The sequence below is a fragment of the Trachemys scripta genome, chromosome 8, assembly GCF_013100865.1.
Source record: "Trachemys scripta elegans isolate TJP31775 chromosome 8, CAS_Tse_1.0, whole genome shotgun sequence".
NCBI lineage: Eukaryota > Metazoa > Chordata > Testudines > Emydidae > Trachemys > Trachemys scripta.
In genome coordinates this window covers 75062270-75079076 of record NC_048305.1, presented here as the reverse complement: position 1 = coordinate 75079076, position 16807 = coordinate 75062270, and the positions used below count along the sequence as shown (strand labels likewise).

Genomic DNA, 16807 nt, shown 5'->3' with positions numbered 1-16807 from the left:
AAAAATTAAAGCAGCATTCCTGGTGCCACATTTGGCAATCTCTCCTTGCAACTACTGTATCACTTTCCTTGTGTAGTAGTAAACTTTCAGCCAAACATATAGCTGATGCAATAACAGCACGTTTCTCTGATGAATGATTTTAAAAGGGCCCTAAACGTAGTTTTAATGCTGGGGGGGCAAAACGTCAAATTTTTTTTACTGGATTGACAAAAAAATAATTGCTGTACCATGTCCATTTGCACACAAAAAATGCACATTTATTTTTTTTACAGACCAGCTATTCTAAGTACTCCGTGTTTCTAAAGCTGTTATTCAAGGATTAGATATGAGAACTGTCTCCCAACTGGCATGTGTGAGTGGAGAATTTTGTTTAGATAAATGTTACTAGCTGAATTCAGATAACATCCATTCTTTTGGAATTTAGCATTTCTCTTTTCTACTGCTGGTTGCTCAACATTCTCTCATCAAAGTGTTAATCTCAAAAGGTCATCTATACCCTGCAGGATCATAAAAAAAGCTTTCACCAAAGAGCATAATAAAGATATATTCAAAAGAGGCAAATTTCTGTAACTGCAAAAAATAGTTGTTTGTTTCATAACAAAATTTTTTTTAATAGTACAGAAGAAATGTCTTGATGCTATCATACCCGCCTTGCTTTAAAATAAACAGACTCTTGTTCTATAAAGCAAAGTTTTTTTCTTAATGCTGGCATTGAAGGGAATGAGATTGTTACGATTAAAAGTATTGTAAGTTCATAATGGCTAAACATATCTTAGCTCTGATGACCATCTGTCTGTCTACATGGGGATGGGCATTCTATAATGCCCATTCCTGTCATCTCTAAGCACTTGTCTAAGGGCTTTAAAATGTTGAAAAAAATTAACTAACAAAAATGAAACTCTTTGAATACCATAAAGGGAACATTATTTTACCTGTGGCATTTCAAGTGCTTTCATGACAGCGGAGAATGCGTACAAATCCCCCAGGCAGTCCTTCAGTTCCACTGCTACCTGGATGATCCTGTTTAACGTCGCAGCCCTCTCTTCTAAGTTTCCTGTGCAGCCCAAAATATCCACAGCTATTCCGATTGCCATGGTGTTGTGTCTAGAGAGAAGCAAGTCAGCGATGTCTAGAGTAAACTAGTGAAATGATGGGATGTGATCAAATAACAAAGGCAATACTTAAAAGCCCTTAACGTCCCTAGGCAGGATTAAATGGATGTTACTGACAATGCTGCTGTTACATGGAGCTCAGTGACAATAGTACGCTTATGTGATATAGACCGACTATGCATTGGAGGCTTCAGGGTAACAGATCTGCCCTTATGTTACTGCACATCTGTGATGGGGTGTTCACCCCACACAGGGCCTGAAGGGATAAGGTGGCTAGGTAAGCCAATTAGCCACTTCAGCCGCACCTAGAGGAAGAGCCAGGGAGCAGGGATTAATGAGAAGAGGCTCAGCTGGACAGGAACAGGTGGGGCCTGTATTAAGCCCAGGAGCGAAGAGCAGCAAGGGGAAGTATTTTGTAGTCACTGCCTGGGAAAAGGGAGGCGTGGTTGGGGCAAAGAGATAAATAGCCTGCAGTTACTCCCTGGGAGGAGGGAGTTTGGGCTGGTAAACTCAGGGAAGTGGGAGAGCCAGAGAGCTAGAAAAGGCTCAGGGGAAAAGCAGCAAGGAATAGGATAGGGCAGACCTTGGCTGCTGAAGAGAGGGCCCCAGAGCTGGAACCTGGAGTAGCGGGCGGGCGGGCTCAGGTTCCCCTACCAGAATCAGACCCTTAATACCTGTTTTTTTCCTCCAAGCACTCCCTCCATGGAGTTGCCTGATGATCTCCACGAGTCCTCCTAAGCACAAAGCTGTACAATATCTCTGTGTCCCAATAAATTACCTCTCAGTGGATTTCAACATAGTATACAAGAATACTGTAAAGTGTTTATTGGGGAAGGAGGGTGTTTCTACCTGGAGATATAAGACACACCAATACCAACAACAGACTGAGACTCTAGCCAAGTGTCCCAGGAGTGAAGCACAATGTAACAAGAATGTATACCTTTCAATTATGTCCAAGCGCAGTTGGTGTCCATAGGGCAATGTAATGAGCTCCAGACCTGATCTCACTCCCATCCTCCTCCTCATCTCTTCAGAGACCTCTAGTATCCTAGCAACCTGTCAAGTGCAAAAGTTTTCACACACTGATCCAGGAAGTTGACTTATTTAAGGAAAGGAGGAGTTTGATTCATTCGTAGTGTTACTCTAACTCGCTGTACAGCTAGAACACTAATATAAAGCCATTTAAAAATATCCCCATTAAACAGAAACATGCTGAGTACATTACACACAAGGAGGTTTTGTGCAGAACTTAGAAATGCTTTCCTTTAGTGAGTCAAGTATATGAAAACAAATAAGAATTATGGCCAAGAAATAAGGACTAGTTCTTTGATCTGGTTTTTAAAAAACAATAACAGAAAACAAGCAGCATCATAAGGAGATTTTCTTCCAGAGAAGAGAGCTGTAGGGCTTGTGTCAAACCCACAACAGATCTGATCAAGCACTCTACCAAAAGCAGCTCCCCACACATCCAACAAAAGCACGGAGTGGTCTCATGGCTTGATCTTTGCTTTGACACTAATGCACTGTGGCCAAGATACTTAACCTCTTTGCCTCACTTTCCTCATCTGCAAAATACTGTAACAGTGCTGTTTCTTCACTGCACAGGGCTGTTGTGAGGATGAATTAATGTACACAAAGCATTCTGAATTTGGAAAGGACTATGTGAGTGCTCTGTGTCTGACAGTAATTCATACAAAAAAGCCCTCTATTTTCTCTCTCCACTGCATTAGTCCTTTGCCTTTCATATACATAATGATTATTTTCAATTTGCTACATCTATAAGAACTACTAATCGCTATTAATCTTAATAATGTTCATATTATCTAATGAGTATTGTTTTAATGTTCATATGCTGACAAATTTGTAATCTAATCTGCCTTTCTATCACCATAGCATCTAAGTGCCATCCTCTGTCTGAAGGACTGGATTAAGGCAATATGGAGCCCTAGGCACACCATGACACTGGGTACCCAGTGGCTTTGCCCCCCTGGACGATTCCCTCCCAGAGAGACAGGAGTGTTGGCACAGGGCCTCATGGAAAGGCCAGGGTTAATCTTCTCGGGTGAATGGATCAGACCCACTGCTCATCTCCTCCTGCCATACATAGTTCCCTACTTGAGTGGAGTTAGTGTGTGCCACCAAAGCACTAGGTCTGGGAGTTAACAGCCCATTGATCTGAATGGGACAGTTTCTCCTCTCACAGCTATTGTTCCAGGCTTTCTGCAGACAAGCAGACATCACTACCTCAGTTACACCTGGTAAATGTTTGAGTGTTCCTTTACAATTCTGAGGGCTACAAACTTTATTTTTTAAATGAAAGCTGAGATTCTGATGTAATCAGACTTCAGGAGCTTGGGTCCTACACACAAATCTATAGTGTGCAGGCTTTAATGTGGCCCTGTTTGTATGCAAATCTGTTGTAATACTTTAGAATTCTGTGCTACCAATAGTATATAACCAATTCCAAACAGATGACAATCATTCAATCCCAGCAGCACAGGCAGAGAACAGGTTATCATTTCAGGTTGCATCTAAATTAGTCTGATGGTCACAGGATCAGGGGGAATAAGCAAGATTGAAAGAGAACCCATAGGCACTTTGAAAGGGTCAAACTAAATGAAGCACAATGTAGCCATCAGAAAGAAGCATCTCCAGCCACATTTGTTAAAGATCTTTTTAATGTTCCATTATGGAAGCAGAGGTCTTAATTAAGTTTGCTAGGCTAATTACAGCCGCTAAGATTTCCTACTAAACTAGGGTAAATCTAAGTGAATTACTTCACTCAACACACACTTTTGCTATTAGATTGAAAGCCATTCTTCTTATTATGATGGTTTTAAAATTCCATTTTTAAAACTTCTATGGTAGAAGGAGAAAAGGTACTAGATTAGTTAGATTGCACAGGGCTTTGAAAAAAATAAGGGCTAGAGAAGTGCGATTATTAGAACTATTAGTTTTCTAAAGAGGCTTAGAAAACATGACCTATAAGGAAAGTTTGAAAAACTGGGCATGTTTAGTCTTGAGAAAAGAAGATTGAGGGGGACCTGATAAGTCTTCAAATATGTTAAGGGCTATTATAAAGAGGACTGTGAACATTACTGCGTTAACTGAGATTTAGGTTAAATATTAGGAGAAACTTTCTAACTATAAGGGTAGTTAAGCTCTGGAATAGTTTTCCAAGGGAGGTTGTGGAATCCCCATCACTATAGATTTTTAAGTTGGACAAACACGGTCAGGGATGGTTTAGGTTTAGTAGTTCCTGCCTGATGAGGTCCCTTTTAGTCCTATACTTCTATGATTCTATGACTGTAAGGTAGCCAAATTCTGGCATTTCCTCCGGAAGGATGGTGCAGAGGTGTAGCTGCTAAGTGGAGGTTCACTGAGCCATTCTGTGTATGAGGGACACATGGGGATCAGAATGGCTCAGGAGGGCCTAGGGGAGCACATTTAGTAGCAGCCAGTGCCACTGCCTCAGAAAGAAACAGTGTATACTACCTCAGCATCTACTGGTGGATGCCAGCAGGTGGTTAGGGTGGGTGTGCTAACCACCCCTCTATCTGGCTAATCATGCTCCCTTGGGGCTGTGGAGCCACTAGTAAGTATACTAGCATTGGGGAAGTACTAGCAGTAGCATTTTGTTGGGGAAACTGGCACAACCCGGTTCTTTCTACCTTACAGTGTAATATCCATGTTAGGCAGGTTCAACTGTCATTACTCAATACACCTGAAATCACTGCAGCACCATTTGTTCATTTTTATGGCTGACAATAGTCACATGTCCCATTCGCCAATGTGACTTCTAAATGAGTCTTGGAGAAACTGTGCAGTTCTCCGTGTAAGTTATTAGAAACCACAGAGGGGGAGAAAAAGCCCTTGCTAGGTCACTGAGCACGCAAATCTTTTTTAAAAACTGACCAACTCTCTTCTAAATCTCATGCTCAGTGAGTAGCAGATGAGACAAATGCTGTATCTTTATGAGGCAAGTTTTACAGCAAACATTGGAGAGAAGAGTTTGTTTTGAGTTATAACAAACAGCATTATCCATTTCTGCCTAAGGAGGAGCCATTGCCGCCCCCCCCCCCCCCGGATATTGGGCAGGTGATGTACATTTTTTAACATAATTAGAAACAATATCACTTCTCACTAATATAGTTCCCAAATGACTGACTGAATTCACTGATGCACTGATTTCACCTATATAGCCTCATGTGAGTGCACAAATATGCCATTAGGAAATCACTACAATGCACCATCTCTTTGGCCTCCAGCGCCCTTTTTAAACTAACAAACCTTGAGTATGCTTTCGCAGTGAAGCACTCCTAACAAGAAGCAGCAGGACTGGAAAGGCCTTTCCATTCTTTCCGCAATGGGCTGGCTGGTGCTACCATTATTTAGAATCGATCAATAACCATTCAATTCTAATGACTATAGAATAGATTGGATAGAAAGTTTAAAGGAGTGTAATGGAGCTGATGGCGGTAAGAAGGAAATGCTATTTGAAATGCTACTCCACGTAATGCTGACAGATCCCAGTCGGCGATGGGTGGGATCAAACTGGGGCCTCTGGGGCTTAGTGCATGAGCCTCTGTCACATGAGCAAAAAGCCAACTGCCTCTTAGCTAAGGCTGTAGAACCGACTCATTAATTGCTCACTAAGTGGTCTCAGTGCCACTAGACGGGACAGAACACCACACCCAGAAGATGTGTGGGTTTCATGTCATTTGAATCATAGGCATTGCAATTATGACATACCCTAACTCCCCTGGATTTCATTAGACCCAGTGCTACTGATTTCAATGGGAATTGGGTGCCTAAATACCTTTGAGGATCTCGAACCAGGTTCACACCGAAGAAGTGTGAGCCATGCCACTCTTTCTCTCAAATACTGTGTTTCTAATGGATACAGCACTCACAACTATCCACTTCAAATGACTTAGAATTCAAATGCGTTTCATGTTCCCTTTAAATAAAATCATGATCCTGTAAAAAGGGCTGTTTGTACTTGAATTTCTCTCTTCCTTTTTCCATGTTGCTGAGTTCAGAATCGCTGCTCAAAGATTTGCCTGTATAACAAAGCCTGCCTCCTTGTAAAAATATCTGCATGCTTCTGATGCTTACCAACAGGGCTGGTTCCAGGCACCAGTGAACGAAGCAGGTGCTTGGAGCGGCCAACAGAAAGGGGTGGCACGTCCGGGTCTTCGGCGGCAATTCGGTGGCGGGTGCCTCAGTCCATCTTGGAGAGAAAGACCCGCTGCCGAATTGCCGCCGAGGAATGAAGCGGCGCGGTTGAGCTGCCGCCAAAGTGCCACCGATCACGGCTTCCCCCCCCAACCCCTCCTTTGCTGCTTGGGGCGGCAAAAAAGCCTGAGCTGGCCCTGCTTACCAAGGTGTGCAACTAGAGGATACAAATGGTATGCGAGCAGAGAACTGCATCTAAAGGCTCTGCAGCCACCTTCCACTACCTCTCATCCTGTCAAGGCCCAAAGACCCAAACAAGGGTTAGCAGAGCAGTATTCAGCCAGGAAGCTAAAACAGATTGTATTCTATTCAGGTTCTTATCTCATGCCCATCATTTTGTAATCTGAGTGCCTTCCTGTAACATGAGCAATGTGTGGTGTTCTCTCTCTCTGATATGGGATTCATTCCTTCAGAATAAATACCATTTTTTCCTAATTTCAGTTTCATGAGTCAGCATTTCTGCTGTAAATAAATCTACAACAAATAAAGAGAACATCAAATTTGTCTGGAATGGAGGGAAATATAGGTCTAAAATTAGGGACAACTAAGAGGGATTTTTGGTCCAGAGACAAATTTGTAATCATTCTTCAGAGGCTAAAAACTCTTTTCCAACCTTACCCCTTGATAAATCTTTGCAAGTCCCCCAAGTAAATATATACATTACCTTAGTCCCAGATCTCTCCTTTAATTCTTTCAAATCTTTTTTTTTTTAAAAAGCTTAATCTGGCAGGGTATCCAGTGACGTGCAGAAAAGTTACTTTCCTTTACAATTATTAAAAACCAAATAATAAAAAAAAAATTACCTTGCAGTCCATTCTAAGCATATGCTGGGCAATAACCTTTGGATTACTGTTGGTGAATAGCTCCTTAACTCTTTTTAACATTGGTGTTTCAAGTGGCTTGTTTTCAGGAGGAAGAAGTTTGGATTCAAAATCATTTGGTTTAAAACTGGATACTGTCTCAAGAACAGGTGCTACAAACATGCTGCCCTCTTCAGCCATCTCAGTCCAAGATGCTAATGGATCCATTGAGCTCTGTAAGGCATCATCTTCATGGATCAGATAACTTGTTTCAGAGTTCCTGAATGAGAGCAATCCATTCTCTTTAGCTATCAGATGCTCCACGTAGCTGCTTTTCTGAGACAGAGATTGCTGTGTTGCTCCACAGTCTATGGAGGTTGCAGGGTTTAATTCACAGTAGTGTGCCTCTGAACTGTGCCAAGCTAAAGGAGACTGAGGTTGCCTCAGCAAGGGCACTTTGTTGGGTTTAGGTGGAGGCTTGGGACAGAGCTGGCTGTCTGATCCTCTAAGAGCTTCTCCTACTGGCGACTCGGAAGCGACCCTCCGAACTACTGTGGGGCTTAGAGTAGGTTCACTGCCTGTTCTAAATGCAGGGGAATTTGAACATGGGCTTGTATCTACTTCAGGTAGCTGAGATGGATGCCTCGAACCTGTAGGTGAAGAACAGAATCATTTTTTATGCTGTAATAATAGCATCTAAGGCAATACTACGTATAATCCTGAGATACACTTTACAGTTCTTTTTTGTTGCTGTTGTTGTTTACTGGGGGAAGTGTTTCAAATCATGTAAATTCTTCATTCTGTCAAACACTGTTTAAAACATATATTTTAAGAGATGAGCTACAAAGCAAATTCTCCTCACAAAATCCCAAATACAGAGAGCAGCTGGGCTGTAATGTCACCCTGTGGTAACACTGACAATAACCCACATCCCCACAGCACACAAAGGCTGGAAAGTCCTGGCTTGGAATAGGAGTGAGTTTGTAACTTGATCTGCCAGATAAAAACAGAACCTTATAGCTGCACCACACAAGGCATATGAGTCATTTTTAAGAATGACAAGTTTTGAAATGAAAGAAAAACTTACTTAAAGTGGAGTCTGGGCATGTAGTGAGGTATGAAAAGAATGAACTTCAGGGATTCTAATTCTGTATCCCTAGAAGACAGTTGACTCAAATGTGGGGGAACGTGTGTGCACTGTAATATTTACACACATAGGCCCCATCCTGTAGTTAGCACACAGGCAAACATCCCATTGACATCAAATGAGGGCTGGCTGCAGGATTCTGAAGACAGAAGTTCCCAAATTGTGGCTAACAGAGCACTTGCTGGTTGTCTGCAGAGTGCTGACTCTGACATCATGCTGGTCTTACTTCTCATTACCAGCTGCTGCACTGCATTAAAGACCCCCAGATTGTAAGGTCTCCAGAGTAGGGACTGTCTCCTACTATATGTCTGTTTGGTGTCTAGGGGCCCTGCTCCTGATTGGAGGCCTCTGGCCACCATCATAATATAAATAAATACATAAATCACACATGAAATACTTCCCTAATTTTACTTTTCAGGGTAATTGCTATAATTGCTACATAAATGTTGCAATCATGAATGGGAGGAAGGCCGTTCATCCAATCGCAAATGGGAAGGAAGGCAGTTTGTGCAATTATGTCTGGGAGTACAGTGGAAGGAGAGATGCTCATGACTAGACAATCTTTCTATTAAGGTGTGGTCCACACGACAGAAATGTTTGAGAACTCCTGCCTTTAGAAATCAGTTTAAAACCCACAACACCCATTTTATTTTATTTTATTTTTCAAACAGATTTAGTGCTCTAGAAAAGTTCAAGATTGACAGCCTTGGAAACCAAAGGCCAGAATTTATCCATAGAGCTACTCACAACCTCAGTGCAAGCTTCCTCACACAGTGCTCCTGTTTGGCATAGAAGGGGGTTCCCTTACAATTTTCCCCTCTGGGTGTAGCTTGGAGGGTGGGTGTGGGTGTGGGTGGAAGGTAAGCAAAATTTCTCTGGCAATTGGGCAAGTGCTAGTAAGTCTTCTATCAGTGGGGTAATGCAAATGAAACTGACCACATTCTTGTAAATTTCATATTGCTGCTGCCCAGAAAAGTTACATGGGGCAGCAGCAGCAGCAGAATTGTGATATAACCAGAGAGAGGAAGATCAAAGGAGGATAAGAGGAACAGAGTTACAGCTGCCCCACTTCCTCTTCCCTAACCACCAGCAGTAACAAGTGGTGGAAAATAGCAGAGTACTGATTCTGCATTAGCTGCATTACCTGAGTAATAGCAGCGAAATGTACAAAATTGCATCAGGTTTACCACAGCTGCTCAAGAAGCTATGGGCAGGATGGTATCAATGAAACTGTTGTGGGTCTTGTAAAACTCTAGGGTTGAGATGGTGACACTGCCAAGAAGTGGACCTATTAGTGCCAATCATAATAATCATTTTTCTGATGTGTAAACCTGATTGTTAGGGTGCCATACCAAGCTGATAGGTGCCTTCGAAATAGAGTACTTGGTCTAGTAATTATAATGAGCATATCAACTCCATTTCCATGGGCCACTGAACAGTCATCAGATGCTAACTGTATTCAGTACTCTCACACTTGAGACTGTGAATTTCATGTGGGCTTCAGTCTCTGAAAATCTCTAGCATATTAAAATGTAACCTGAAGACAGGGTAGAAGACTGCCTGCCTGCTGGCATGCATCTTCTAAGGAGTTATTAGAAATCTGCCTACAGACATACCTATTGGCAGGTAGCTTTCTGACTGGTGAGCCTTTAGGGGGAATCTTTTCTCCTGGACGTGATCCAAACTAGCTGGCTGGCTACCACTTTTTTCTTTGTTTCTGAGGGGGGGAAAAAGGCAACACAACAATAGATCATTAAAGTGCAGTAGGACACTTAATATACAGGCCCAATTTTCAGTTGTGCCAGAACTAAGGGGAGTCCTCAGCTTCCCACTTACAGCAGCTTACGCTGCCAGAGCAGCCCAAAGGGGCCTAAGGCTAGGTCTACACTACCCGCCTGAATCAGCGGGTAGAAATCGACCTCTTGGGGATCGATTTATCGCGTCCCATCGGGACGCGACAATCGATCCCCGAATCGACGCTCTTACTCCACCAGCGGAGGTGGGAGTAAGCGCCGTCGATGGGAAGCCACAGAGGTCGATTTTGCCGCCATCCCTACAGCGGGGTAAGTCGGCTGCGATACGTCGAATTCAGCTACGCGAATATCTTAAATCGACCGCCCCCCCGTAGTGAAGACCTGCCCTTAGTATGGGCGAAGATCTGGCTCTGAGCATTGAGTACTGAGAGTTATTGCTTTGTGAAACATGGTAATAGGTCTGTAATTATACAACATGGCAGGGCAGAAATTAATGCTTTATTCTCAACCTTTTGCATGCTGTGAACCCCTCTTACAGCAGAGGAAAGAGCTGTGACTCCTTTTCTCTCCTAGCCATAAAGGAAGGGAGGAGGTGTGTCACGACCTTCAGGTTAAGAACCCATTCTCTAACACAGTGATACTCAGACCTCAGCGGTTCAGGAGCCAAATTATCGATCAACATTGCCCAAAATAGCCACAAGAGTGTGAATTATTTGTTTCATTTACTATAGAACTATATATTCAGATGACGGGAGAAATATTTAGTTTATTCTCACAGCAAAATGGCTGACCAAGTATTATTATTGTTTTATCAACTTCAATTGGTTTGGTTAATAACATAGTAAAAACATCCTGATTAGTTAATAATTAAAATCACACCACTGGTTTAATATCACGTGCCGCAAACAGCTGCAGGAGACACATTAAAGAGCCTCTTGCGGTTCGCGAGCCTCAGTCTGAGTATCACTGCGCTAACAGAAAAGAAAGCTGCTCTTCCATTTCTGCCCTGGTTCAGCCACAGGAGAGTAATTAAGGACATGCTTTGGTTGACACTCCCAGGAAAATCAGATGCAGAATAGTTATTTACAGGCTTTGGATGAACGACTTGTTCAGCCAACATTCAGTTTTCATAAAAGGCATTAACAGCGTCTACCAACTGCATTTCTAAGTTCAAGAGCAGATAGCATTAGCAGCCCAACCCCACTGCTGCACAGGCACCCCTCTGCGTTCGTCTGAAGTCCCACTGACTTCACTGCGACGCCTCATGGGCTAACCCCTCCTCCCCCAGAGTCCCGTTCAAGTCACGGTGGCTCCATAGAGGCATAGGGGTCCAGCTGCGTAGATCAGATTCCAGGATCCAGGTGAGAATCTCAGACAATGATTTGGAATTTTTGTAGTCAAAAAGTTGCTATAGCAGTTTGGTTCCCTTTTTGTTGGCATGCTAAGACTTCTTCAATACAACACCTGAACTGGGCAGTAATGAAGAACTACAATCCATCGGCTGTCTCCTTCCAAACAGTCAGCTTTATTAGTGCACTTTATTTTAGTCCATCTCATTTTCTCTCTTTTTAACTCTCTTTACCCATTTGTGGCATTTTCTCCACAGCAGCAGAAGAAAAAGGGCTCAACTTGAGAGTAACAACAAACCTTTTACTTTTTTTAACCGTCAATGTATGTTTAGTATTTTTATTATTTCTAAGCTACTGCACAAGCTGCACCATTATTGTATTTACAGAGACTCAGTCCAATTTCACTCACACTGGTTTGACACCATTGACTTCGGTGGAGAAGCTCCTGAGTCACACCAGTGTGAGTGAAAGGAACCAGCGCTGCAGAGCGCAAACACCATCTTGCTGAGCAAAAACCCCAAATCATGTTTTTCAAAGATATTTTAGAGCTGATTATTTTCAAAATCTGATTACACCATTCATCTAACTTGTTAGAATATCTGTACTTAACTGGGCTGCTGCCAGATTCAAATGGCATCAGTAATCTCTGTGTTTTACATTAATATAATTGAAGACAGTTACCTTAAAGCTCCTTATTAAAGCTGTTAGTCCTCTAAGGCCTGAGCCAAAGCTCGCTGGAGTCACTGGAGCCAGTGGGAGTCTTTTCACTGACTTCACTGGGCTTTGGATCAGGCCCTTAAAAATGAGTTATTAGATGAGATCGTGAGGCCTGATTCTTTCCCCTTGAAAGTAGAGGACAAAACTCCCATTGACTTCAGTGGGAGCAGGATTGGGTTCTTGACTCCCCTTTATGGAAGATGGTGGAACAAGAGAAAAGTACCTTAAAAGATTTCCTCTGGTTAAGCTGTGCTCCGGGGACTGCACGCCGTATATACTGAGGCTCAGCCTTTTTGCAGTCTCTGTTTTTCCTTCAGTGATAGTGCATTCTTTTTGTCGAACTGGAGATACTCCGTACTTTTCCTCTAGACACCTCAGTGGCACGGTCCTGTTGATAGGCTGAAAAATAATTGCTCCACTCTGCTTTGATACTGGCCTGCGATTCCCCACATAACATCTCACTAACCCAGGGATGCTGTCGAAACTTTCAAGTTCGAACTGATACTGAATGCGGCAGTAGGCTTCATTGAGTCTGAGGACTGTTCTGTTGATTTTGAAATGTTGAGAGATGTTTTTCCACTGACAGGTAAGAACAAAGTTTCCAGGACTGGAGAGAGAATCCCTAATCAGGAAATCTCCATCTCTCTGAACTAAGCTTTCTGCCACCTTAGAGAGAAAACATACAAAAACAAAACCCCACATTCGGAGTCAGAAGGGGAATACTCAGCCTTGGCTAGTATTACATCAGTAGAATCCTGTTATTTAATCCTAAATGTGAGCACAGGTTTAAAACCAGAAAAGACAGGACAGAGGAAAAGCGTGGGGCAGAATGTTGCCCTCTCTAATTCTGGCTCCTTCTAAAATCCAGAGGCCATTTCACAGACTTTCTACAATAGGAGTCTGTGAGGACCTTCTAGGACAGGGCCAGAGAATGCAGTCCACGTGTTTGTGTGCATATTTCCCCAATTTGTCAAAAGAAACTCATCTGTGAAGGGGAATGAAGTTACTCAGGCTGGGTCTACACTACCCGCCTGAATCGGCAGGTAGAAATCGACCTCTCGGGGATCGATTTATCGCGTCCCATCGGGACACGACAATCGATCCCCGAATTGACGCTCTTACTCCACCAGCGGAGGTGGGAGTAAGCGCCGTCGACGGGAAGCCGCAGAGGTCGATTTTGCCGCCGTCCTCACAGCGGGGTAAGTCGGCTGCGATACGTCGAATTCCGCTACGCTATTCACGTAGCTGAATTTGTGTATCTTAAATCGACTGCCCCCTGTAGTGTAGATGTAGCCTCAGAATACTGGAGTACATAACACAACTTTTGCTCTCATACACACACACAATTACACAATTTTAGAGGACATTGTTGCAGGCAACCAGAATTTGTCTTTTAGTTATTACTTCCAGTTACTTCATGAGAGACAAAGAGCTATTCCTAAAATGGGTTTCACATATTCTTCTCTTTGTTTCGCAGTATGCACATAAAAGCTGAAAAAACCCTGTTTCTTTCTGAACCAAGCTGGCCCTTCCCATTTGACAGACATTAATTCACTAATTTTCAAACCACAGAGCTGCCTGCTTCTGCCTGCTCTGCCTGATTTTCAGCATCTGCTGATGGCCCCAGGACAGCTCATACCTGCGAGAACAGCGTTTGACAGGTGCACGTTGATGATGAGCCAGCAGGGGGAGCTCGTGATGTTTTTGGCATAGAAGACCAAAATAAAAAGATAGCGACTCCAAATAACTATTAATTCTTATTTCTACTATTACTACTAGTATGCTCTTTTATAATTTCAAACTCAAGAAAGGTAGAAGATTGGAACATTTTTCAATTCTGGATAATCATACCAATCTAAATTCAGGCCAACAGCTGAACAACAATATTAGGGGACAGAGTGTAGCTCTGGTCTATAGCACAGAGGAGTATTCTTACCTCTCTTCACTGGATGGTTTTTCGTTTGTTAAAGTATAAGAAAAAGCGGATTTCTTCCCTCAGTCTCATTTCTCACCAAGGCATATTAAGTAAACAATATCAGACACCACTTTTCTCTCACACTGGAAGGCATTCCGGTTCTATTGAATTGGGGACCTCATGCAGACTGTATGTAACACTCCAGTGTTAACCTGTCTGTGTCTGTATATGAAAGCCCATAGCTTTGCCTGGGAAGGGAAGATCCAGGAGGGACATACCTGCCGAGGAATGCGTCCATGGTACCAAGCATGGCTACGTAAGTCTTCGCTGCTCAACAGCAGCTCTTCCTCTAACTCTTTCTTCAGCTTTTCCGGGGTGTTGTCCATAACCTGCCTCTCCCTAGAAAACTGCAATAAAGATTAAAAGGTTTGACTCTGCCAGGTTTAGTGATTAACATTTTATATCCCTCAGAACTTTCATCCCATATGTCACATACTCTGCACTAGCCACTGGAACATGCCGGATGCGCCGTTTAAAAAGCTGACCTGCCTTTGATCTCTAATCTGTATTTACAAGAACTAGTGTCAGGTGCGTAATGACGACACACTGTGCTGAGTGCAGAATAACTGGCCCATCTGTGCATCAAGAGATAACAGGCACCTACTGAGCCACTTCAGTAATTGCATCGTCCCAGTCAGAATTCCAGGTACGATGAGAAGCAGAGATGGGTCCAAAGCTGCCGCCCCAAGACTTCGCAGTTTAATTCAGATCTGAACTTTGCTCTTTTGCCCCATTCTAAGAAAGAATATCCTAAACTATCAGGATAGATATAGGGTGGACAATTCAGTATTTACGCTGCATGTGAAATATCTGCCTTATTAAAGGCAATTTTCCCTTCAAACACTTAATTCTAAGTAGAAGTACAGACTCATTGAACCCTGCATCTTCCGGCAATTCTCCTTATTCCTTCCTGAAGAGAGCAAAAATCTTAGCTCCCATTAGGGCACCTCCCTACAATGTGTAAGGTCTTCTGGGGGATTCCTCCACCTCTGTAATATACCAACCATAAGATCTTCTGTGGGATTTCTCCCCCTTTCAGCAAGCACAGGATATTCAGGGGATTGCCATGTCCCTCTATTCCCAAATGATGTACCACTTCCATCTGGGGCCCTTAGTCCTTCTCTGGAGTGTGACTAGGGGGACCAGATGCCCCGATAAAATCGGGATTGTCCCGATATTTAACCCTTTGTCCCGCATCCCAATCGATGTACAATCAGGACCCCATTTGTCCCGATATTCAGATGTCACGTTATTGATTTGAACTGGGACCATATAGAACATGGTTGCAACCAAAGTCCTGTAGTGGCACCAAATCTTGCATAAAGGGGGTCAAATGAGGTGTCTAAGACAAGGTTATGGTTTGCTGGTTATAATTATTCTGTCTATATGTGTGTATCAATTTTGTAGTTGAAGTTATGAATATTGGCTCTATACTGTCTGTATTTCAAACCTATGCTATGTTTCTGGGAGACATCCCAGACAAATTGGTGTTAGCTCTGCCTAGCCTGCTTGATTGTCCATTAAGGACCATCAGCTATACAGTTGACCCATGGAGAGAAGGCAGATACGCCTTATAACTCAGCAAAGTATGCAGGAACTTGCCCATGTGACTCCAGACTCCATTTTGCTGTAATTTTCCACAGTAAGAACAAAGAAGTGTTCTTACACCTGGAAAAGACTATAAAAGGCTGATGCCTCTCCTCCATTTTGTCTTCAATCCTGCTTCATACCTCTGGAGGGACTTTGCTACAAACTGAAGCTCTACACAAAGGACTGATAACCCATCCCAGCTGGGGATGTATTCCAGAGACTTGATTTTGAACCTGCAGTTTATTTCATCACTGCTACAAGCCTGAACTAAGAACTTTGCCATTACTGTATGTAATTGATTCCATTTAACCAATTCTAGCTCTCATCTATATCTTTTTCCTTTTATGAATAAACCTTTAGATTTTAGAGTCTAAAGGATTGACAACAGCATGATTTGTGGGTAAGATCTAATTTGTATATTGACCTGGGTCTGGGGCTTGATCCTTTGGGATCAGGAGAATCCTTTTTCTTTTACTGGGGTATTGGTTTTCATAACCATTTGTCCCCATAACGAGTGGCACTGGTGGTGATACTGGGAAACTGGAGTGTCTAAGGGAATTGCTTTTATGACTTGTGGTTAGTCAGTGGGGGAGACCAAAGTCTTCACTGTCTGGCTGGTTTGGTTTGCCTTAGAGGTAGAAAAACCCCAGCCTTGGGCTGTAACTGCCCTGTTTTAGCAATTTGTCCTGAATTGGCACTCTCAGTTGGGTCCCGCCAGAACCGCATTGTTACATCAGGTAAGGAGGCGAGCGGGAGGGGTGAGTAGGCGAGTGGCGGGAAGGGGGGTGAAGAGGCCAGCAGTGGGCGGGGGTGTGTGAGGAGGCGGGCGGTGAGCCAGCGGCGGGCGGAGGGGGGGATGTGAGGAGGCGAGTGGCGAGCCAGCAGCGCGGGGGGTTAGGAGGAGAGAAGCAAGCCAGCAGTGGGGGTGTGTGTGAGGAGGTGAGCGGCGAGCCAGCGGCGGGTGGGGAGGGCTAGTGGGGGAGTGAGGCGGCGAGCGGGGAGCAACCGGCAGGCGGGGGGGGGTTAGCGGGGGAGTGAGGTGGTGAGTGGGGAGCCAGCAGCGAGCGGGGGGGGCTAGCGGGGGAGGGAGGCGGCGAGTAGGGAGCCAGCAGCGAGGGGGGTTCT

At 43.6% G+C, this 16807-nt stretch overlaps 1 protein-coding gene across 4 annotated transcripts in view; it reads right to left on the bottom strand.

The window, feature by feature from the left end:
* Positions 1–16807, bottom strand: part of BCAR3 (BCAR3 adaptor protein, NSP family member) — a 179071-nt gene that overhangs the window by 3965 nt on the left and 158299 nt on the right. For all 4 annotated transcript variants that reach the window (XM_034779730.1, XM_034779727.1, XM_034779728.1 and 1 more), the window contains 6 exons: positions 14311–14439; positions 12341–12783; positions 9914–10014; positions 7154–7800; positions 2053–2168; positions 933–1104 (listed from right to left, as the gene is read on the bottom strand). In XM_034779730.1, the coding sequence (XP_034635621.1) occupies positions 933–1104; positions 2053–2168; positions 7154–7800; positions 9914–10014; positions 12341–12783; positions 14311–14439 (1608 nt within the window). The remainder of the gene's footprint in view (positions 1–932; positions 1105–2052; positions 2169–7153; positions 7801–9913; positions 10015–12340; positions 12784–14310; positions 14440–16807) is intronic.